Here is a 22,200-nt window from a genome sequence, read left to right as displayed (position 1 = left end):
CTACTGGGGGAAATAAAATGATTTTGAAGATACAGAAATGCTTAAATTTCTGTTTAGAAAAGAAAAAGTTTCAGGCAAAATTTTTTAAAAAAAAGCACTTCCAACATTAATGAAAATGCACTGAGTTCACTAATCTTAGCAAGATGTGAGGAAAGAATAAAATCAGAACCTGTAGTGTGTAGTAGCCTTTGCCCTAACGTACATTTAAGGTCACAGCACAAGAAGGGAGACGCTCCATCCTTCAGGCTGTAGGGGAAACCTGTACCGCCTTGGATATTCCTGAAGTATATTTTTTTAGCAAACCTTTTAGCAAAAACACACGCATTGTCCCTTAGCTCAGATCTTTCCTTCCTTTTTTTCTTAATTAATTTTTCAATTATAGTTAATATACAATATTAGTTTCAGGTGTACAGCAACATAGCGATTAGACATTTATATATTTTTGTAATCACAAATCAGCTGGAGGTGATAATGTTGTGGGTGGAAGGAAGAAAATTGGGATCTTTGGTTACATGGCAGATGGTCTGCATCCCACCCAGGTGAAACGAGGGAGGATGGAGGGGAAAGACTTTAGTACTAAAACATTCATATTGTGGTCAGATCTGACGATCACCTGGGTCTGACTGGTCTTCAGACCACTCCGGAAGTCTGGTCTCTGAGATGACCTCGGCCCAGGGGTGCATTGCTTGGTCTGGGTGTAACTCCTTATGACCAAATTAACCTCCATCCTAACCTCCCATTCACTCTTCATACCATGTTCAACTGGCTTCCAGAATGATTGAATTTCTGTTGTGTTGGCTGAGAAACGGGGGCTAAGAAGCTCTGACTAACATGTGGTACCTTAATGCCTTGGGACCCTGCTTATACTAACTCTTCTCCTTGTTTCTTTTCTTTTGTCTTTCCACACAGGCCATGCAAGTAAAGGTACAGGTCAAATGCATGACGTGTCTTTTCTGTTCTAGTATTAGAGGTGCCAGGCTCTGGCCCCCCTCTGCACTGTGATCACCATGGGGGTGGTACAGAATGGATTTCCCACCTGGAAGCCCCCCAGGCCTGCTTCAGGGAAGACAACTGCCTGTCAAAAAGTGAATGTAGGCCTACCCACCCTTGGAATGGGGAAGCCGGGGAAGCCAGCCAAGCCTCGCCCTCACCGAGGTCTCCTTGCCACCTCTGCTCCCTTCCCCAGCTGCCCACTCTGCAGCCAGCACACGTACAGAGAGAGGGACACAGACAAGGCTGGAGAACCCGAGACACTCCTCTGCTGTGCCAGGCAGCATGACAGTCCTCTTTGCTGTCAGTGGTCCCAGACTTTCACACTATACATTTCTGCCTCTTGTACAACGTTCCCATGATTCAAAGGGAGTTTTCCAAGGACTAACCCCAGGATTTGAAATGAGCAGATAACCATGAGTTTTTGCATAAAATGTGCCTATGGTAGAATAAACACTGAGATGATTTTCCAGTCACCCACACAGGTTATTACTTGGAAATACTTTTCTATCTCTTCATTAATGTGTGCCTGCTGCCATTGTCCCAAGGTATGTGGCAGAGAAAGGGGGTGTGCAGGAACCAGGTCACATGTAGCTCTCATAAAAGGAAAATGGAGCCACAGCCAGGTAGCCTTGGGTCTGGATGTTGGCTCAGATGCTTAGTTGTGTGACCTTAGAAAAATCACTTAACTTTTCTGAGTATTATGTTCTTATTTATAAAACTGACTTGTTCCTAGCTCAGAGTTGTTGGGAAGATTAGAAATGTTTTAAGTCGTAGGTACACTGCAGTCACATCATATATGCAGCATTTGTAATTAGAAGAACATGAGATTGGCCAAATAAAAGAGAGAGGGAGAACAAAATTATTTAAGTTGTCCATCAAATCCACGTTGTTACATTTTGCATATTTACTGGATTGTATATTGCATGTTGTTGTTTAACTTTTACATTTATATGTACAGGGTATCTCATAGTTTATATACGTAAAACTGGGTTATATCCTTTATGAATGATCTGAAGCATTTTCAAGGGTAATTTAGACTATAAATGAGTTGTGCCTTAGGCACAACCTTTAGAATTCTACACCTGAGGTAGAACATGTAAGGAAGCTTGCAAATGCTCAGGAAATGACAGAATTCTTGTGGCCTTTGTGTGAGCCAGTTTTCTGCTTTGCTCTGGAACACAAGAAGCCACTGCCTCTCACCGTCATCTCCTCCCCTCCTAACCCCTGCTCCCACATTTCTCACTGCCCCCTCCCACCACTGCCCTGGGTCTATCCTGCTATTTTGGAGCACCGGTCATGGTGCCACTGCAACCAGTAGAATTCCCTGGCAGTGTTTGGCTAGACTGGATTTTGCTGGTCAGGGCCTTTGCTGTGGTTTCTCTGATGGTGCAGCCCCCACAAGCTGGGTAAAAGAAATCACAGCCCTTTTAAGAGCGTCCGTTAATAATTATGAACGTCTCTCACACTTTGGAAAGTAATTAAAGAGCTCAGTCCCAAGGCAGTGTTAATTCTGACCCTCCTCTTCTCTCAGACAGCCAATCCCTTATCAAATGAATTCTGCTGCAGCCCAGGGTCCTGGTCTTACATGCCAGTTCCAGGGGAAGCATCTGGCCTCCCGGCTGCTCCTAGAGCCTGGTGGTTCATAGTAAACTGCAGTGCTGCCACTTCATTGCTGCAAGCGTTCCATGGGCACCTCCTGAAGCAATTTAGTGAGTGCCAGTTCTCTTTCCCTGACTGCATTTTCTGCTTCTGGTTACCTAGCCCTCCCACACTTCCTGCGAGTGCCCATTCAGCTGAGACAGAGTCCTGTGAGTGAGGTACCATGTGGGCAGCTTTGCTCTTTCAGAGTCTGACATCATGAGAATTAGGTCACTGCAGTGCCTTGTCTCCTTGAAATCCCCTCCCCTGACCCAGACCCCCATCCTCACCATGTCTTAAAGATGCTGAGGGCTCTTGGTTGGTTGCCTCAGCCCAGGGCATTGGACTCTTCTCGGAATGAATTCTCCCTACAAGGGATGAGGAAGTGTAAGCAAAAGGGGGGCGGATTCTCAGGGACTTGGGGAGTTCCAGTCCCTCCCAACTTCCCCGGGTCAGGTCTCAGAGCAACCCTACATGGTGATCTATTTCTCTTTTCCTGGGAGAATTTGCGTTGCCTTAGGGTAGAGGCTGGGTGTCAGGCCGGTGCTCCAAAAAACCAGTGTCAGCCCGGGAAACAGAACTGTTCTAAGCTAGCTGCTCTTTCACATGTTTATTGACACCCCAGCCTCAGGATTCTCAGTTCTTTTCTGGGGTCATTTTGTCGGTGATTAAATCATTCTTTTTGGGAAAACGCCAGTTTATTTGCTCATTCGGTCCGGAAGTGAATGAGCAAAGACTCTAGGTGTCCAGGGTGTGTGTCTGGTCCCGTGGTTCTGTGAGCATGCGCACAAGGGGAGGGCGCGGGGATTTTTTAAGGCCACCTGGTTGTCTTTGTTTATCACACTCCTTTTACTGTCCTTTGAAATGTAGTCAGGCCTGACCTGCATTGACAGGGCCACAAGGAGGCAGGCGGCCTGGGAGGTGAGGCAGTTCCTTTCAGACTCACTGAGCCCCTCTGTTTATTTCCACCCCATCTCCTAGTCCGGAGGGCAGGACCAGGAGCGCAAGAAGACGAAGCGGAGGGGAGACTTGTACTCCATCCAGACCTCCCTCATCGTGGCTGCACTCAAGAAAATGCTGCCCATTGGTTTGAATATGTGCACCCCAGGCGATCAGGAGTTGATCTCCCTCGCAAAATCACGCTACAGCTATGTGAGTCCCCCGTCTGCTTTGCAGAGCATGTAAGGTGAAGACAGGTGCCCAGCCCTCCTTGGGGTGGCGGGTGGGGCCAGGTGAAATGAAACCAACGTGCGCAGAGGCAAGACGCCCTCATCTTTAAAGCTGGTGTGGGAGCTAGCAGTGCTTTGGGACAGTCTCTAGTCTCTTTTTTGTTTTTTTCAATAAAGGTTCTGTCAAAACTGGCCATTGGCTGTCCATACATCCTTGTACCCTACTTTACGTTTCCACAGTAACCTCTAGCAATAAAATTTAACATCTCTTTCCACAGAGGGACACAGATGAAGAGGTGAGGGAACATCTGCGGAATAACTTGCACTTGCAGGAAAAGGTGAGCAGCAGTAAGAGAACCCACACAGGCTTCCTGCTGGCGGCAGGGTGTCCTCCTGCTTAATTCACTCAGTTTTCTAAAATGTGTCCTAAAAACAGTCTCAGAGTACTTGTGTTAAATTGGTAGCACTAGCTCTCTGTTCTTAATTTTGTCGGTTTTTTTTTACCTTAATTTTTTGTTTTTTCCATTGCTGTTACGAAAAGGATGCAAAGAGGTATCCAGTAAGGCATGTCTTCCCACCTCCCGCTGTGTGAACTAACATCCAGGCACATCAGGGGGTTACCTTAGGCCTCAGAATTTACTGACTGATGCTTGTTAAACCGTGAAAAGGACACCTGGGGGAAGTTTTGGCACCTCCTACTCTAAGCGATTTGAAAACAAAATAACTTTGTACCTGAGTTAGTATATTAATAATTTTTTTAAAAATGACCAATTTTCCTTTTAAAGGCTGTTTGATATTTTTCCAGGCCTGCAACTCTGAACTGCTCTTTCCGCAGATACATTATGCCCCAAGATGGAGGTCTCGGCTGACACAAATAGCCTCTTGTTTCCATCCCAAACATATAGGAATGGTAGAAAAAATATACTACAGAAAAGGCAGTAAAAAGAAATCCCAAGTGCCAGAAAAAAGAAGACACACTAAATCATGGTACTGAGGAGAAATTGATGCAGTTGGGAAAACTCATAAGAGTTCTCTGGACCAGATATGTATTGCAGGGGCTGGGGTTTCCAATAACTTTAAGGGAAAACAGGATAGGACCTAATTATTCATGTTGTACATAAATGCAGAGCAAGAAACTTATATAAAATTAGCCTCGAACCAGTGAAACACATGAATCTCCTGGAAAGACAAACACTGATGACCACTTGGAGGTTTTCGCCCCCTAGAATACAGGCTGAGATGTATTCTCCAATAAATATAACCCCCCTGAAGACAAGCTCATATTTAAAAAGTACAAAGTGTGAAATGAAATCTACCACTACCAGAGAGTCAGAAAATGCAACAAAAGGAAGAATTCAAGCCTAAGGAACTGCAGAAAGAAATTTAAAAATAAGTATGGTTAAAATATTTAGAGATAAAGGTAGTGATAGAATTCATAAATCAAGACTTGGACATTATTTTTTGTAAAGAGGGATGATGTTATTGAAAAAGACATCATAGTTAAAAAATAAAAAATAGCCATTGAAATTCAAAATCCAATTTATGGGTTAAAAAAAAAAACAGGCTAGACAAAGCTGAAAAGAGAATTTGTGGTTTGAAAGATGCTTTAAGGAAATTAGAATGCAGCACAGAGAAAGAAGGGGTGGAAAATGCAACAGAAGAGTTCAGGGACGTGTGGGCTAGAATGAGCAGTTCCTACATAGCATCTACAGTGTTCCAGAAGAAGATAATGGAGAGAATAAGAGACAGGCAGTAATAGGGGAGAGTCCGGATTGCGATGGAACCATGCTAGGAGTAAAAGGCTTTTTCAGTACAAGAGATACTGGATACTGCTCATTTCATGTGTGTGCTTCAATTTTCAGTCTGATGACCCAGCTGTAAAGTGGCAATTGAATCTCTACAAGGATGTGTTGAAGAGTGAAGAACCTTCCAATCCAGAAAAGACAGTGGAGCGTGTGCAGAGAATTTCAGCAGCTGTCTTCCACCTGGAGCAGGTAAGGAGCATCTGCCCTGAGGACTGAGCAAGCCAGCTACCCTGGAGGATACAGAACTCCGCTCTACACTCAGGCCTTACCTAAGAGTGCCCTTGGAAGACAGAAAACAAGGAGCAAGCTTCATCCCAGCTGATACCCACGTGTCATCTGGGTGATTCATGGTGGCAGACTCCTCAATATTTTCCCCTCCCAGTGTTTTACAAATTTTTACCATTAGCTCACATGACCCGTTGAATTCCCCTACCCATTTGTGAACCTGCTATTAAGCAATAAACAGCCAAAAACAGTTGGGAGAAGAAAAAAATCCTAAGACCTCCACAAACTGAATCATCTACGCTGGGTACCTTTGCTGACTACAGTTGGGAAGTGAACATTCTTCCAGCATTGTGAAGTCCGGGTGCTGGTGATTACCTCCTTTCTCCCAGTCACCCTAATGCGTACCTACCCATGTGATGTCTTCTCAGGTGGAGCAGCCGTTGAGGTCCAAGAAGGCAGTTTGGCACAAACTGTTGTCAAAGCAGCGGAAACGGGCAGTGGTGGCCTGTTTCAGGATGGCCCCTCTCTACAACCTGCCCAGGCAAGTATTCTGTCATTTGCTTCTGGCTTGTGAGCCAGTGATGGGAATTAAGGTATCCTCCCACAGAATGTGCTCTCTTCTGGCCCTGACACACATGATCCAAGAGGTAGAAATTGGAATCCTTCACCCATGGAGCTATTACAGTCTGCATATAGTATAATGACCTGCTAAGGCAATCAAGCATAAAAACTGAAAGCAGATATTCCCTAGTGCCCCATTCCTGCCTCAGCTCACTGGTTTGCACCGTGATGTCAGCTACATAAGCATATGGAAATTCTCTGGTTTTACCTGCGTGGGATTCTTTGAGAATGTAAAGGTGCCCTGGAAAAAGGGAACTGTTTTCTAAAATACTTTACCCTAAATTCCATCAACAGCTCAAACAATATTTCTCTGTTCAGGTACTTGGATGGCACCAAAATTACCCTCAGCAGGTACAGAAATGTAACTTGAGAATCCTTTAGCACAGTGTATTTGCCTTCAAGGTAAAGAAAGGGCACTGTCCCAAGAGGCTCGTCATGGGCATGAGACCTTTGTAGGGCTGTTTGGTCCATACTCTGAAGTCAAAAATATGTGAAGGCTTTTCTGGAATGTGTGTGAACACACGTGCTGTGTCATCATAGGGCAGAGTATCAGTGCAGACTGGGCCAGCATTGACCCCTGGGACTGACTCAATGTCATCGGTGATGTGACAGCATTCCCATCCTCAGACGATTGCAGAGGTCAGATCTGCAATCCACAAACAAAGCTGGTGACTGAGTATCAGCCTCTGCGTCATCAGCTTTCAAGTCAATTCGGTCAGGAAAAATAAACCGACTGGGACAAGTACATTCTGAACCCCTGCAAATAAATGTGGGTTTGTAGAGGGTTTTTGTTTTGTTTTTGTTTTTGTTTTTTGGAATATCAGATAAAGGACTATTCCTGTGCTTGACATTTTGCTTTCATCAAATTGTGCATCTTGGCCATCATTTGTCCAGAGTATCCTGTAACCCTGTCGTGAGCCGACTCACTAACTGAGATTTCCTAGTGAAGATCTTTGAAGATGGTGGAGAATCAAGGCCTCTGAGACACATACCTGCTTCTACAGGTTTCTCGAGAAAACAGAGGAGTGTCTTTGGAAGGGGATCAGGCACCACAGAATCAAGCAGAATTCATTAATAAAAAGCTGAAAAGTTAAATCAAGCTGTTGTGGGCATGAAGGTTGCCGAAGTCAAAAAAAAAAAAAAGCAAAACTGGAAAAAAAAAGCAAAATTCATAGCCTGGTAGAAAAAGCAAAAATGCATAGATAGGAGTTCTGTCTGTTTTCCAGAAGTGGTGAAACATCAGAAGGCATTCACTTCCCCCCTGGTAGATTTATGCCTGATGTTTTGCTAATTTGGCTTCCAGAAGGGCTCGGCTCTACGCACATGTCTCCAGGACCAGCTAGGCAGACTACATCTCTCAAAAACAAGCTTTTTTTTTTTTTTCTAAATCCACTGAAAATGTTAATACCATCCTTTCATATTTCGGTTGTTCCTTCAGCAGTTCACCCGTGTGGGTAAATCCTCAGTCCAGGAATTCACTATGCCCTTGATGAAACGTGGCCACTCACACCCCTAACCCTGCTGTTTTGGAGGCTTGCCCTGGACTGCTCCCTAGCATGGAGGACTGTAAGGAAATTTCATAACTCCAAAACAAAAACGATCTAAGGAGCTGATGGCAGAGGCCACACCTCTCCTCCATCTTGTGATGACCTAAACGGCATGGAGTCTTCCAAACTAAAGGGCTAGAGGGATTTATTTTATGATGCAGAAACTGTTTCTCTGATGTTGGTTTTTAAAAGAAAACCTGTATGCTTTTCTCCAGACACAAAATTAGCAATTTCTTCCTGAGCACCTTTCAACGGGTTTGGCTGGAAAAGGTTAATGAAAAAACTCAGTATGACAGGCTTATACCCATTTTAATGGTAATGTAACCTGTGGAGAGACCTGCTCATTCTCTGCACATTCCTCCTTTCTTGACCATGATTTAACATTACCATAAAAACACAGATTTGTACAATTTTTTTAAATGACTCTGATTGGTCAGATTTTGAAGAAAGATGGCAAGGGCTATCTATATTCTTCCTGAAACCATGACCAGGTCTTGATTGCTGTGGTCTTGACCTTTATCTTCCTTTTCTCTGCTTCCCTCCTCACTCCTCTCCTCACATTTGATAACCAATTAACTGCTATTTCAGTGGCTAATACTCCCCGAAATCAATGCTGACATATAGGGAGTGAGTGGCCTGTGCCAGTTACTCAGTATTCCCAGATAGCAGGGCCACAGCTAGAATCCAGGACACACACAGGTGTTACGCTAATGAGTGCCGCTCACCCAAGCTTTGCCTTCCAAAGTAGAAGCTGGAGCACCTTGTAGGTGTGGTCCCGTGGAGGCCCCTGTAACGAAGCCACACTTTGCTCTTTTCAGTTTATCTGAGACTAACCCACTCACCATTAGCAGGATTTTCCAGGGTACCTTAACCCAGTCTCCAGCAGCCGGAGAGGTGATTGGCCAAAAGGAAAAACCAAGTACCATATTAAGCAAATACTTCTGGACTGTTCCTTGGCCAAGTGAATTATTTCACGTTAGAGAGGAAATGTGATAAAGACCCTGTAAGACCAGAGTAGGTTCCCTTCTAACCACTGTTACCTTCCGCTACGGGTCTTCCACTAACCACTGGTAGTTCACTCAGAAGGTGTTCCAGACATTCAGGAAGCACCATGGTAGAGGGTTCTGGTTTCTTTGAAACAAATGCTTCCCTTTGAAATGAAGCCTCCCCTGACCAATCAGAAGATGAGAATTGTACAAAAGTCTGTCCTGATTACTAACCGTTAATCGCCCAGACTAAAAAATAAGATGTCCCATGGATCCCTCTTGACCTCACTCTCACCCCTTCCGCTCAGGCACCGCTCTATTAACCTCTTCCTCCATGGCTATCAGAGATTTTGGATAGAAACAGAGGAGTATTCCTTTGAAGAGAAACTAGTACAGGATTTGGCTGTAAGTACTGACTCAACTGGGAGCAGATATGGGTGTGAATGAGTTTGATTTTTGTATTCCTGTGTGTGCATTTATATCAGTTAAAGATTCACAAAGAATCGAGCTTATAAATTTGAAAGGAACTAACGGTATAAAGTATCAGGGGAAGCCCTGCGAATGGTCCTAAGAGCCAGAGGATGAATTTCACTTGGAGGCGCTAGTACTCTTATCATCCTCATCATCATCATTAACAGCTAACACTTCTTGGGACACACAGCCATGCCGTGGAAAGTTCATGCTGAGTTAAGTTTTGAGCACCATTGGTTGCAGGAGGCCACCCGCTCTAGCCGAGGCCCTGCATTTCTAGCCAGTAAGTCTGCTTTGGGGAAGGCACATTAAAATCTCCTTCCTGCATCTCACATTTCTGTATTTGGCCCTTCAGAAAACTTGTCGTGTGACCTGTCGCTAACAGACTTCATGCTCGAAACTACTTAAAATGGCACCACAGTGCCTCACTCCTCCTGGTTCAGAAAGAAAAGAAAGCCTCCTTTCCTGTGGCTAACAACACATGGTTGTTTTTGGTTTTTTCTTTCTTATTCCTCTCTTTCTCTCTCTCTCTCTCTCTCTCTCTCTCTCTCTCTCTCTCTCTCTCTCTCTCTCTCTCTCTCTCTCTCTCTCACTGTCTTTTATCCCTTACTGTTTTGATTAGTCTTGCCCTGTGTTTCTCATATTCACTCTTCCCCATATTTGTTTCTTTTTCTATCTTTCCCTTTCTCCCCCTGTTTCTTTTCCTCTACCCATCTTTTTTCCTTTAGTCCTTTCTCCCCCATTTTTATTCCATTTGTCTTTATACCCTCCATTCTTTTCATATATTCCTGTGAGCGACAAAGACATTTCGTTGGTTTTTCCCAGTCTCTTGATGAGTGTGAAGTTGACAGTGAGCATCCTTGCAGCCCTCCCCTTCTTCTGAACCATTCACACAACCTATGCAGTTCTCACCTGTTGACTGAATATAGTGTACCCTGCTGGCTGTACTAGAAAACTCACTGTTACCTCTCACATCAGCTGCTATTTGCCTTTCTGCAAAAGGAGATAGAGAAAAGATTCAATAAGAGGAGAAGCTGCAAGGCTGGCAGCTCCCGGATGGCATCTTGCAGGAACAAGAGTTTTTAAATCAGGAGTGGGGTTAGGAAAGAGAAATGTTTAGCTAGGTGGAGTCTAAAATAGTATCAGCCCCCAAGTGGCCCCAGTATTGTGTCACTCTTGCCCCACCCCGAGTTCCAGCCCCCTTCTCCAAGAGACATTTCAGGTGTTGGCTGAGAGATCCGGGTTCTCGGGTCACTCTCCAGGGAGTCCCTCCTGAACTCGGGTGCCCAGAGCTTGCATGAGACTTCTGCTGATGGGGGTCTGGAGCTCCTCAGGCTTTGGCTTTTCCTTTCATTTTATTTTAACCCCAAATGGGAATGTTCCTTTGATTGGCTGAAAATATATACATGTATATATATCTACACATTTATATCCCCAAACTTGCATCCTTAGGGCTTCTGTCCTGAAATAAATACACGACATAGTGGTTTCTCTCTGTGCTTTTAGTCTGATGCTCTCCCTGCTTTGCGCTTTACCTTCTCTCTGTTCGCATGCAGTTGTGCGGCACATGCGGAAATCCGTACCTAAAACCTCTCTGCATTGGTTTGTGTAGAAACCCCCCAAGGTGGAAGAGGAGGAGGAGGAGGAGACGGAAAAGCAACCAGACCCGCTTCACCAGATCATTCTCCATTTCAGCCGCAATGCGCTCACGGAGAGGAGGTCAGCACCGTTGGGGCCCCCTGCTTTTCCCAGGCCCCAGGCACGGTTGCCCCCACGTCTCTCTCTCACTGAGGGCAATGTCTGGAGACAGGGTGCCACCTCTGAGCTGCCTTCTTGCTGGCCACCCAGGAACATCCAGGGGTGCTCCATGAGCAGCCGCCCTCGCCTCATCAGGCCAGACACTGCGTCTGTAGATCAAGCAGCCTGAAACCTTCAGCCCTGGATTCTGAGTGAAGCCAGTGCTGGTGCAGACTTTCAGGATGGTGTCTAAGAACCGGGATGGGAGAAGGCGGTTCTTATTACCTCACTAGTACCTATAATTTAAGATTGCGGTGGCTCTTAGTCTCTCCGGCTGGGTCCTGAAGGTAGCCCGCTAAATATTTTCTCCATTCTTTCCAGCAAATTGGAAGATGACCCTCTGTACACCTCCTATTCCAGCATGATGGCCAAGGTACACCCGGGTTTTCTGCCCGTTATCTCAGCCTTTGTCTTCCCTTAGACCTCTTCGGACACACAGAAACTGTCATGTTGAGCAGCAGGCCTGGGATTCGTGCATGACGTGGGCTCCCGGCAAGGCACAGTTCATGTGCCATACGAGTGACATTAGTAAACCACTCTACCCTCCTCTAAGAAAACCTTAAGGTTTTGCAGGAACATTGGGTGCTAGTGGCCAGCTTCACATGGCCGTTCTAAGCCAGCAAAAGGGCTTAGGCCCACAGATGGCCCTTGCGCTTCCACTCAATTTTCAGATCATGTCCAATAGTTCAAACACAAGTGTAGGTGAAGGAAGTTCAGTACATTTGGAAGCAGGCTTAGAAACTAGAGGGAGGTCCTAGTGTTCTGGAAGAGGGAGAGTGACCAGAAATGTTGTTTCTGTGTCACGTAGAAGGATGGTGGCCTCTGGAATGCTGAGTGCTTAAGGGGACTGCTCCTTCTTAAATGGGAAAACGTAGTGTCAGGCGGGAAGGGGAATACATTAGGGTACAGGCGCACCTGTTCCTTTGCCAGGTACACCACAGGGTCATGATGGGAAGGGGCACTTGGGGACTCACATCCCCAAATGTCTCTGGTCTTCTTGCCAAGCTGATTCTTGTTTAGAAAGGGACAACTCCCTGAACTCCTATCTCTCAATTTCCAGCAGAACTTTATTAGGTCAAAGAGTTCAGGCCTGTGCTTGAACCAGATAAGTCCCTGTGACTGTGAGCTCGGTGTTCCCGTTTCTCGTTTCCAAACCCCTTGGTAGCTGCAAAGGTGGCACTTAGAGTAGAATGCTACCCTGTGGTGGCCAAAATGTTCTTGGTTTTACAAAATGCTGAGGTCCCTAGGTGCCTGTGCATTGCATCCCATCCCCTGCCCTGGCCCCGTACAGTCTTGTTTATTAGGTTCACCTTTAAGTGGATTGTCTGTCTCGTCCTTTCCCTGCACCATGGAACCCAGAGTTGTCAGAGTGGGGAAGACGACGAAGAAGAGGAAGACAAGGAAAAAACATTTGAAGTAAGTTTTCAGGAAGATTGAAGACAGGGCTACCCTCCAAAGCCAACCATGTGCAGAACCTTCACTGGTGGGTGCTGACTTGAGACACGTGGTTCTGCCATGTGTATCTGGTGGCAGACACACATGTCTGCCTGGGTGAAACACACCCGTTAGCCATGGTTCTGTTGTCTGCCTGACAAGGGAAGCAGGCAGCCAGTCAGTCAGCAAACCACCCCATTGTGTTTGTTCTTCTGGGAAAGTTTCTACATCTACCAAGTATGATAGTAACAGGGGTCATAGAAGGGCAAATTCAGACACCCCAAAATGACACCGCAAGGCCATGGAGACACAGGGTGGTTTTTGCACTACTATTCTGCAAATGTGATAATAGCTATTTTTATTCTGAGGCAGTGCAGGGCATTCAATCTCCCAAGATAAAACTATGAGTTGATTTGTACTCTTGTATTGATAAACTATGCCACAGTAGAAGTAAAGGACTATCCTTACAGTTCTGGAAAGCCTTGACATTCTAGTATCCCATATCCGGCAGAGTCCCTGTTAACTGTGGTCTCAGAAGTCTGGAAGTCTAGGGTGTTCTCTAGCTTCAGACAGACAGACTCCTGTTGACTCCTCAGCAGGTTTCCTTGTGTGACAGAACATTGGAAACAAACACATTTGAACCTGGGATCACTTCCTATAATTATGGTATAAAAGGGGAATGGAGTCTCAGTACAAAAAGTGGAAAATTCCTCATCAAACTATGAGTGCATTATGGGCAGCCACTTTTGGAAAGCTGGGTAGCGTCAGAAAATAAACTTCAGAGATCAGCTTTATGTGTGTTGCCTTCCTTGGGCAAGTAAAGATGATCTCTCTCAACATACCTCACCACCGTGAATTCCCTGGGCATCGACAGATCTTTTCCTGTGTGTTTTTTCCAGGAGAAAGAAATGGAAAAGCAGAAAACCCTCTATCAGCAAGCTCGGCTGCATGAGCGTGGAGCCGCAGAGATGGTCCTTCAGATGATAAGCGCCAGCAAAGGTGGGTTCCGTGGTTTCTGAACAGGCCCCTGTAACTACCACACAGCTGTCACACTGCAACCTGAAGTCATTATGACAGAGTCCTGCTAAAGCCCAGGTGTGATTTACCCTCTGTTTCCTTGGTGATTTAATCGAATCTTCACCACGGCAGGTGAGATGAGCCCCATGGTGGTGGAGACTCTGAAGCTGGGGATCGCCATCCTGAATGGAGGCAACGCAGGTGTGCAACAGGTAATAGGGGCTCACGGGAGGTGGTGCAGACTTCCGGGGTATTCCCACTTGACATCTGTCACACTTCTGGGAAGAGGTGTGGACTCTGCTGCAGAGGGGGCCACTCAGAATCACCTTGACTGGTGTTTGTCCTTCGTGGCCAATTATATCAGAGTAGCTGGGAGCACAGATAAAACCAGGCTGGGCGTCGACAGACAAATGTGTACTTAATCAAGAGGGTTTACCCAGGGTTTGAAGAGGAAAACATTTCATTTTTTTCATCATTAAATGATTTTTTTGCATAAATATGCTGTAGAGGAAGTTTTCTAAGCCTTAAATTTTTATTTCAACCTTTTCACTTAAGTAGCTGCCTTATTGTAACAAAGAGCCTGATCCGGGAAGATTCATAATCCCACACACCTATTATTTGTGCATTCATTTGTTCACTCATTTCTTCATTCACCACTGTTTAGTGATTGCTGACTATGCAGTATGGCCAGGCTCTGTTCTGGCGGTGGAGAGCATAGCAGTGAGTAATGCAAATAAAACCCCTGCCATCATGCATTAAATGAGACAGCACACAGAAGCATAGAGCGGAGTGCCTGGCAAATGGAATTCATGCAACAATCTGAGTCGGAACTGGCTGCAGCAGACAGGAAAATACCGGTGTTTCCTGGGCACTCTGGGCTCTAGCTAAAAGCATCTGTGTGCACAGGAAAGTGACATTTCATAGACTCTTGGCATTTGTGAGGGTCATATCCCAGGGCCTATGAGAATCTCCAAATTCTTAACTACCATAATGAATATAATTTTTCCCAGTCTTTGATTCATCCCAAACAAATTTCTCATTAAGTACTACTATTTTCTAAGATACCCCTCACTTTCTGTTCTCTTCTACCACGACACCATCAGTTGATTTTCTTGCAGGGCCTTTTTTTTTTTTTTTTTTTTTTTTTGACAGACAGAATTTTTATTATGCCAGGCAAAGTTCCTGCCTTCCCAGTAACAGAGAACAGAGGAAACAAAGTCTGACTGTGAAAGAGATACTGAGCTCTCAGCAAGGCTCGTTACTGGCTGAGCTCCTGTTCAGTGTGTCAAACTCATTACATGAGCTGTTCAGATTATACCTCAGCAACTAGATCGTGCTCTGGGCGCTTGTTCCCAGATAGGAGCGACGTCAAACACTAAATGTATGAATAGCAAAGATCTACCATACTGCCCTAACAGAAATACCCATGGGCCTTTGTTAAATAAAATATCCACCCTAAATGATTCTGGTTCTGTAAGTAGAGGGTGGGGCTCAGACACATGGCAGGTTTAAGTCCACAAGTGGGTCACAGGGTCACCTGCTTACCCAAGGTCACAGCCCACAGCCCTGGATCGGACTCAGTGTGCCTACATGGCTAGGACTTGCCGCTTCTCTGGACAATAGGAGGGTCGGTGCTTGTGGCGTAGTGTCCATTGCTTTTCCTTTTCAAATGTGTCTCCTTTGCAGAAAATGTTAGATTACCTAAAGGAGAAAAAGGATGCTGGATTCTTTCAAAGCCTTTCTGGTCTTATGCAGTCTTGCAGGTAAATAAGGGAAAACCACCCACGGCATTGTTTAAAACTCTTCGGTATTCAAGGGACACGGAAATGGGATGGGGAGGGCTACAGAATAAACTGGCTTATCATAGAAGTATTGAGAAAGCAAAGAGGCTAGGTGTGGTCCTTCCAGCCTTCGAGATGATACTCAAATAGTGTTCAGAGGGGAACATGTGATCTCTGTTAGAGACACACACACACACACACACACACACACACACACACACACACACACACACACACATATATATATATATATATATATATATATATATATATATATATATATATATATCCCGTGTGGCCTTGTAATTGCCCTCACTTCCTTTGTTATTGTGTTGTTATCCTCAGAACTCTGAGTTTCTCCTAAACAGATATGCTCATAAAAGTCAAACCAGAAAAGAATTAAAAAGAAGTGGAGACTTCACTGGGACTCAAGGCTACGTTTTCATTAGACCCCGTAGGCACTTTCTTCATCTTTATCCTAACTAGTCTTTGAGCCTGAAGAGGTATTTTGGTGGGTACATATTTTGACACATCCATTTTGACAGCGCTACATCCTAACATGGGAACGTTTTCACATAGCCTAAAAAACAAAGCATTAAACTTTTCATTCATATTACTAGGTTGGGTAAGCCTCCCCTGGTGGCTGAACCCTCTGACAAACGAGCAATATGGAACCAAAAGTCAAAAGGTTACCATACTTGCTCATTTCAGAAATGAGATAGAAATCTTTCTAAGAAAAGTGTCAAATCATTCTCTAAGATCCACATGTATTTTGAACAGTCTGCAACTCATTCTGAAAGAAATAAAAGTTATAATTATCTAGCTCATGTGAAACTCATTTATAATGGAGGGACAGGTGACGTAACCTTAGAGGCCAACTGAGTTCTAACAAGTTTTAAGACATTTTAATGGGTTTTGTTTTGTTTTTTTTACTGATTATAAAAATAATACATATTTGTAAAATATTTATGCACTGGAGAAAATAAAACATTTGAAATGGGTGTTTTGAATGGAGAAACGGATTGTCTCTTGAATCAGAAGTGCTGCTTCAAAGAAGCTATGTCCAGAAGTCCTATTTCCATATTATCCTCCCTTGACAGCAAAACCAAAATGGAAGGATAGTTTTATGTTATTGAAGAAACCCTTTTTACAGCAGAATCTGGGAAGAACCAACAAGATGGCAATAGGAATTTTCAGTTTTCTTATTAAAATTCATCTAAATTATAGAGCGTTTGTGACTCCTAAAAGGGGGAAAGAAGTGCTGGATTTTTCCCTAATGTCTTTCCTATCTGATGGTCATTTCCTTTGCCCAATGGTAAAAGGAAGGCAGGGGTTTGCAGAATCTTAATGGATTCAACCAAAAGCTTCCCTAAGAGCAATATTCTTATGAGACCTATGTTCTTATATTCTATGAAACCTTCCAACTGGGGAAGGAATTAGAGTCTGTTAGAGAAGTAGAATGAGCCCCAACTGGAAATAAAATCATACAGTGTCCTCATTACTAAGCTTTGTGGTTGTACTGGGGGTCCCTGACTAAGTAGGATTTGATGGTAGCTGTGACTGAGAAGGTTGAGGAAAGTGGGGACAAAAATGAACGCCAACTTGTCATAGGTTCAGGCACACCTAGGGACACCATTGCCTCTAGAAAGATTAATCTCACCTCCTGAATGACCCAGGAATCCTAAGGTATGGCCCTTCAAATTCTGGAAGTTTGTAGCTCTCACCATCAGTATTTATCCTAAGTGCTAAAAGCAACAATTCCTTGTGATTCTCAGAGAAAGTCGGCAAATGTGGGAGGTAAACATTACTTAGTGTAGTTTAAAGCAAACTTGCCCTTGAAAAGTCTTAGGAACAAATTATTCCTTCTTTATTTAGGAAGACTTTCTAAATCTTCGTCCATAAGCAAGGACTCAAACTGGACAAACAATGATAGTCACCATAAGTATTTCTGATCCTCCCTGTGTGTGACAAGGTCTGTGAACTCCTGGTATCCTTGGGCCTCAATGCCTGGCACAAACCCAGGGAACCGCTGGACTCTCAAACACACTGTGATGTATTAGTGCATTTATGATAATACAAGGACAAGATATTCTTAGTCAATAGGTACATTGACGTTAGAAATCCATTTTCTCAGTGTGTGTAGCCCTCACCCTTGCTTTCTTTTGTCTATTACAAGTGTCCTTGATTTGAATGCATTTGAGAGGCAGAATAAAGCTGAAGGCCTAGGCATGGTTACCGAGGAAGGAACACGTAAGTAACTAATGAATGTGAAGGCCACTCTCTCCCTGATTATAGTCTTAACTATTTCTGGTTAGAGCCCCTGTTCACTTCTTACTCTGCAAGGATTTGCTCCATTTCAGCAAAATATTTTCATCAGTAGCTTTGATAAAGCCAGCGTCCAGTCTGGATGTGTTCATAGCGCCAGCCTTAGCTAAAGACAGTTTATCATAGTGTTTATGGTTTTCTTACTTTGTATTCTGTTTTTCTCTTATCACCAGTCATTGTTCGTGAGCGTGGTAAGTTTGAGTTTCTGGCCTGAGTTCCTACCATGTGTGCATCTGAAGGGACCCAATTTAATTGCCTCGACTCCAACACATTTTAGGCTTGGTGGCTGCATGTCAAGTTTAACTGAGCAGTTTGATGCTTAATTAAAGAAGAGTCTTCCATTCATAGAGCATGGATTATGGACTGTGAACCATTACTGCCACTAGGCTGGTTGTTTTCCTTACAGTTACATCTGGGGCTGAATATTTTAGCTTTGTTGGTCATTATGTCCTGCAGCCTCAGTTCTGAGTTAATCGGGTTTATCAGCATTCATCCAAAGTTCCCCTTCCAAGCCATTCTGGGACAGCTCCGTTAGTGTTTTTGCATTCGTTTGCATGGGCAAGTATTCCAGGTTAGGAAGCAAACAGATGCTCACCAGTGTTCTCTGTTTTCAAGGTGAAAAAGTACTCCAGAATGACGAGTTTACACGAGATCTCTTTAGATTCCTACAGTTACTTTGTGAAGGACATAACAGTGGTAAGTGGAACAGATTGATTTATCATTCAGGTGCAAAACTGTGATTCAGTTCAGGCTGCCACATTCAGTACAACCAAGTTCTAACTCAAGGACAACAGTTCATTCATTCTCAAGAAGAAGCCCTATGCAAAGTGACCTTCAACCCAAGGCTAATGTTATTTAGTACCACCAAGGCTAAACTGCTTCCAGAATCTTCACATGGTGAAACGAAGCACCCAACCCTTTCTGTCAAGTCCCTCGGTCCAGTTTCTGTTGACACAGGGAAGGGAGGGCTCAGGGCAGCGGTCTGTCCTGCAGGAGACACCAGGACCCAAACAGGGTGCCCTTGTAGGGCTTTGCACATAGTGCACGTCTTCTGAGTTTAGCCGGGAGAGCGTGACTGGCTCACTAGGCATGACGGCACAGGCTCTGACCCAGCCCTGGTGTTGTCAGACTTTCAGAACTTCCTGCGGACTCAGATGGGCAACACCACCACCGTGAATGTCATCATCAGCACCGTGGACTACCTTCTGCGTCTTCAGGTGTGTGGGCCCTGAATGGTGGCACGTCTCAAAGGTACTTCCCAAAGCTGAAAACAGTCAGTTACACAGGGGCCGGAAGGGCCCAGGATACAGTCAAGCCCCGGTAGGGGAGGTATTGTAATCTGTGCACACACACTTATGGGAAGTCAAATGCAGTAAGTCCTGAGTTAATGTCAGTAGGTTCTGCGACTGCAAGTAAATCGATGTGTAATGAAACCAATTTTACCATATGCTAATTGATATAAGCAAGAGCTAAGGTCCTAGGATATCTCATCAATGTTATAAGCAAACAACATCGAACAAAACAAACTTATTTGAGGATCTACTGTACCAAAACAGTGTTTTAGATGTTTGAAGACTGAAGTGGGGAGAGTGGTTAAATGCCACATCATCTAATATAAATGCTGGTTTACTTTCCCCAGTGAAAACCTAGCCGCAATGCCCCACAGCTATAAACCAACCTGGGAGTGAGAACAGATTATTCACTAGGAGAAAGAGTCCCAGAAAGTGGTGGGAATAAAACAAGTCTACAAATTCTTAGTGTTGAGAAGTCACTTGCTTTAATTGTTTGAAGGAAAATACAAATAATATCAAGAAAATGAGAGAGGACTATCAAGAAAACATCAAACATGAGAGAGGATCCTCTTTTCTCTTTGCTGATTCTTCATCCTGGTTCTACCACTTACCAGCTTGGGACCTGGGACAATCAATCTGTTTAACCTCCCTGTGTTCCAGTTTTCTCATCTATAAAATGGGTAGGACCCGTCTCATAGGGTTGGCAGTAAAGATTGAGAGGTTTAATATGTGTAATGTGCTCAGAACAATGTCTGGCGCTTACAGTGTTACTATTACGTTGTTGCTGTTATGATGATTATTTGGTTGACGATCATAATTATCTTTAATGTCCCTTTTTCATTGTGAATAAATTGTCCTATATCGTAGTCACCGAGGCCCCGCTGAACGCTGTCCTCTCGCCTATCTGTTCTTGCCTGCGGAGGGATATCTGTACTTCAAAGATGCTAGGGACCCACTAGCTCTGCTTCCTCACAGAGTCCTGGGAAGGGAGGGCTCAGGGCAGCGTTCTGTCCTGCAGGAGACACCAGGACCCAAACAGGGTGCCCTTGTAGGGCTTTGCACATAGTGTACGTCTTCTGAGTTTAGCCGGGAGAGCGTGACTGGCTCACTAGGCATGGCAAAGAGGTCATGGAGACGTAGGACTCTCTTGTATTCTTCCCTAACATTGAGTTTAACTACACAGACCGAAGCCTGAGAAATACTAAATTCTACTTGTTTGTCCTTAGGAATCAATCAGTGATTTCTACTGGTATTATTCAGGGAAGGACATCATTGATGAATCTGGACAGCACAATTTCTCCAAAGCTCTGGTGGTCACCAAGCAGATTTTCAATTCTCTTACAGAATACATCCAGGTATGTGCAACAGAGTACGTGCTTGAAAACAAAGAGAACCTGTTGACACTCCCATATTCTAAATTCCTTAGAGAATATTTGGATGCACTTGTGGACTGTGCCTCCAGCCCTATTGCTGACAATATTTCTTATCTGTAAATAGGAACCAATAGTACCTACACTCCGTGAGAAGCTATGGTTTATGGTCCCCCACTGTGACCTGTTCATAGCGTTATCACACTTTATTTTCATTTCTCTAGTTACGTTTTGCTTTCCCCCCCAGACTGAAAATTTTCTGCAGATGGAAAGCTTCTTATTCAATTTAAAATCCTTCATTTCTAGCACAATGTCTAGCACATCATAGGCGTTCAATAAGAGTGGAGAGAGGAGTACAGAAATGACTAATAGAATGAAGGAATAAAGGGATAAATTATGTTACTTTGAGCCCTGACATGAAAAACAATTCATGAGATCCTACTAATATGTCAGAAATTAACTCTATGGAAAAGATAACTCCAGAAGCTCATAAACTATGTGCAATGGCGGTTAAATCTACAAGTGAATTTTAGGTCGAATGTCAGGATCTTAGAACATTCTTTTTCCGTTCACAGCATTCTCTGTTCATTGCCTACAGTGGTCCAGCTACCATGAAAAGGAATAGAGGATGTATTCAGGCATAATTTGCTATAAAATCAGTAGCCATGTCACAGTTACGTTATATAAATTTTTTAAAGACCCATATGGTGAACCAGCTGGCACACTAAGATCTTATATTCTTATTAGAATAAACACAAAACTAAGACTATTAACTTGAAAAGGAGGTTTTAAGGGATAGATTGATCCAAGGAGTCTAAGAACATGGGGAGATAAACCTAGGAACAGGTCATCTGAAGTGTCACAGAATGTGAAATACCTGGGAAGGTCATTGAACAGATTTGACAAGCATCTGATTTGCTCTCTGCAGAACCCATCCTAATCTTCAGAATTTCCCATGGAGCACTTTAACCAAAAAGTAAAAGAGCTTATTTTAGGTGAATGTGAGTTTCTTTCAACAATGGTTTTGTTCCAAACGGAATCTGGAGTTTTCTAGGAATCAGACAGCAAATGTACACGAACAGTGGTTTTTAAACAGGCTTGTGTGATTTAGCCACTGTCTGTCCTGCTCTCCTCTTCCCTGGGAATCCTGCCAAGCCTCTTCTAGGACTGGAGATAGCATCCGTGTTCTTTTCTGAAACTCCTTATCAAAGAGTGATTGGGGGCCTGATTAAAGGGTAGACACATGCACTGTAATGAAGTGTTTAGGATAAGAAATACTGGTTCAGTAATGATCTTCGAAAACAGGCACGGTTATTTACATGGAAAATGCAAACTGGTAATTGTCATCCCTCTGTGTCTGGCTTTCAGAAAACATAGAGATCATATTATACCTGACGTTCAGGTTAATGATAAGAAAATTCTAAAAGCAGTTGAACACTAGGAATATTATTCAGAGTTTCTTTACTTGAGTAGATAGCCATGTGGTCATAGCATTTTACATGTAGCTTTGCCGGGTAATAGTGGGTTTTCACATTGGGCTCCATGGAACGCTTGAGTTCCTCAGAACCCCTCGTAGCCACGGTGTGGATGAGAGTGGGTAGGGGTGCCCTTCACCTCTGTTTCAACCAGAGCATTTCATTCTTTAAATGATGTTCTTCGGTGTCAGATTTGATTTGAAGAGTACAGTCTGAGGCTGAATGAAAAATCTCTGGAAATCACCAGCCTGTGA

General features: G+C 44.0%; 1 protein-coding gene across 10 annotated transcripts in view; it reads left to right on the top strand.

Annotated features, from left to right (window-relative positions):
• Positions 1-22,200, top strand: part of RYR3 (ryanodine receptor 3) — a 481,902-nt gene that overhangs the window by 430,984 nt on the left and 28,718 nt on the right. For 5 of the 10 annotated variants that reach the window (XM_088797122.1, XM_088797127.1, XM_088797120.1 and 2 more), the window contains 16 exons: positions 3,613-3,783; positions 4,079-4,138; positions 5,663-5,794; positions 6,259-6,371; positions 8,214-8,313; positions 11,068-11,174; positions 11,574-11,625; positions 12,612-12,668; positions 13,586-13,685; positions 13,836-13,915; positions 15,390-15,466; positions 17,661-17,734; positions 17,983-18,000; positions 18,425-18,505; positions 18,938-19,026; positions 20,328-20,456. In XM_088797122.1, the coding sequence (XP_088653248.1) occupies positions 3,613-3,783; positions 4,079-4,138; positions 5,663-5,794; positions 6,259-6,371; positions 8,214-8,313; positions 11,068-11,174; positions 11,574-11,625; positions 12,612-12,668; positions 13,586-13,685; positions 13,836-13,915; positions 15,390-15,466; positions 17,661-17,734; positions 17,983-18,000; positions 18,425-18,505; positions 18,938-19,026; positions 20,328-20,456 (1,440 nt within the window). Of the gene's footprint in view, positions 1-3,612; positions 3,784-4,078; positions 4,139-5,662; positions 5,795-6,258; positions 6,372-8,213; positions 8,314-9,292; positions 9,390-11,067; positions 11,175-11,573; positions 11,626-12,611; positions 12,669-13,585; positions 13,686-13,835; positions 13,916-15,389; positions 15,467-17,660; positions 17,735-17,982; positions 18,001-18,424; positions 18,506-18,937; positions 19,027-20,327; positions 20,457-22,200 lie in introns of all 10 variants that reach the window. The other 5 variants (XM_088797123.1, XM_088797121.1, XM_088797126.1 and 2 more) reach the window with 3 other exon arrangements.

The sequence above is a fragment of the Rhinolophus sinicus genome, chromosome 3, assembly GCF_057876585.1.
Source record: "Rhinolophus sinicus isolate RSI-liver-muscle chromosome 3, RSI-T2T, whole genome shotgun sequence".
Classification (NCBI taxonomy): domain Eukaryota; kingdom Metazoa; phylum Chordata; class Mammalia; order Chiroptera; family Rhinolophidae; genus Rhinolophus; species Rhinolophus sinicus.
This window is presented reverse-complemented; position numbering and strand designations above follow the sequence as displayed.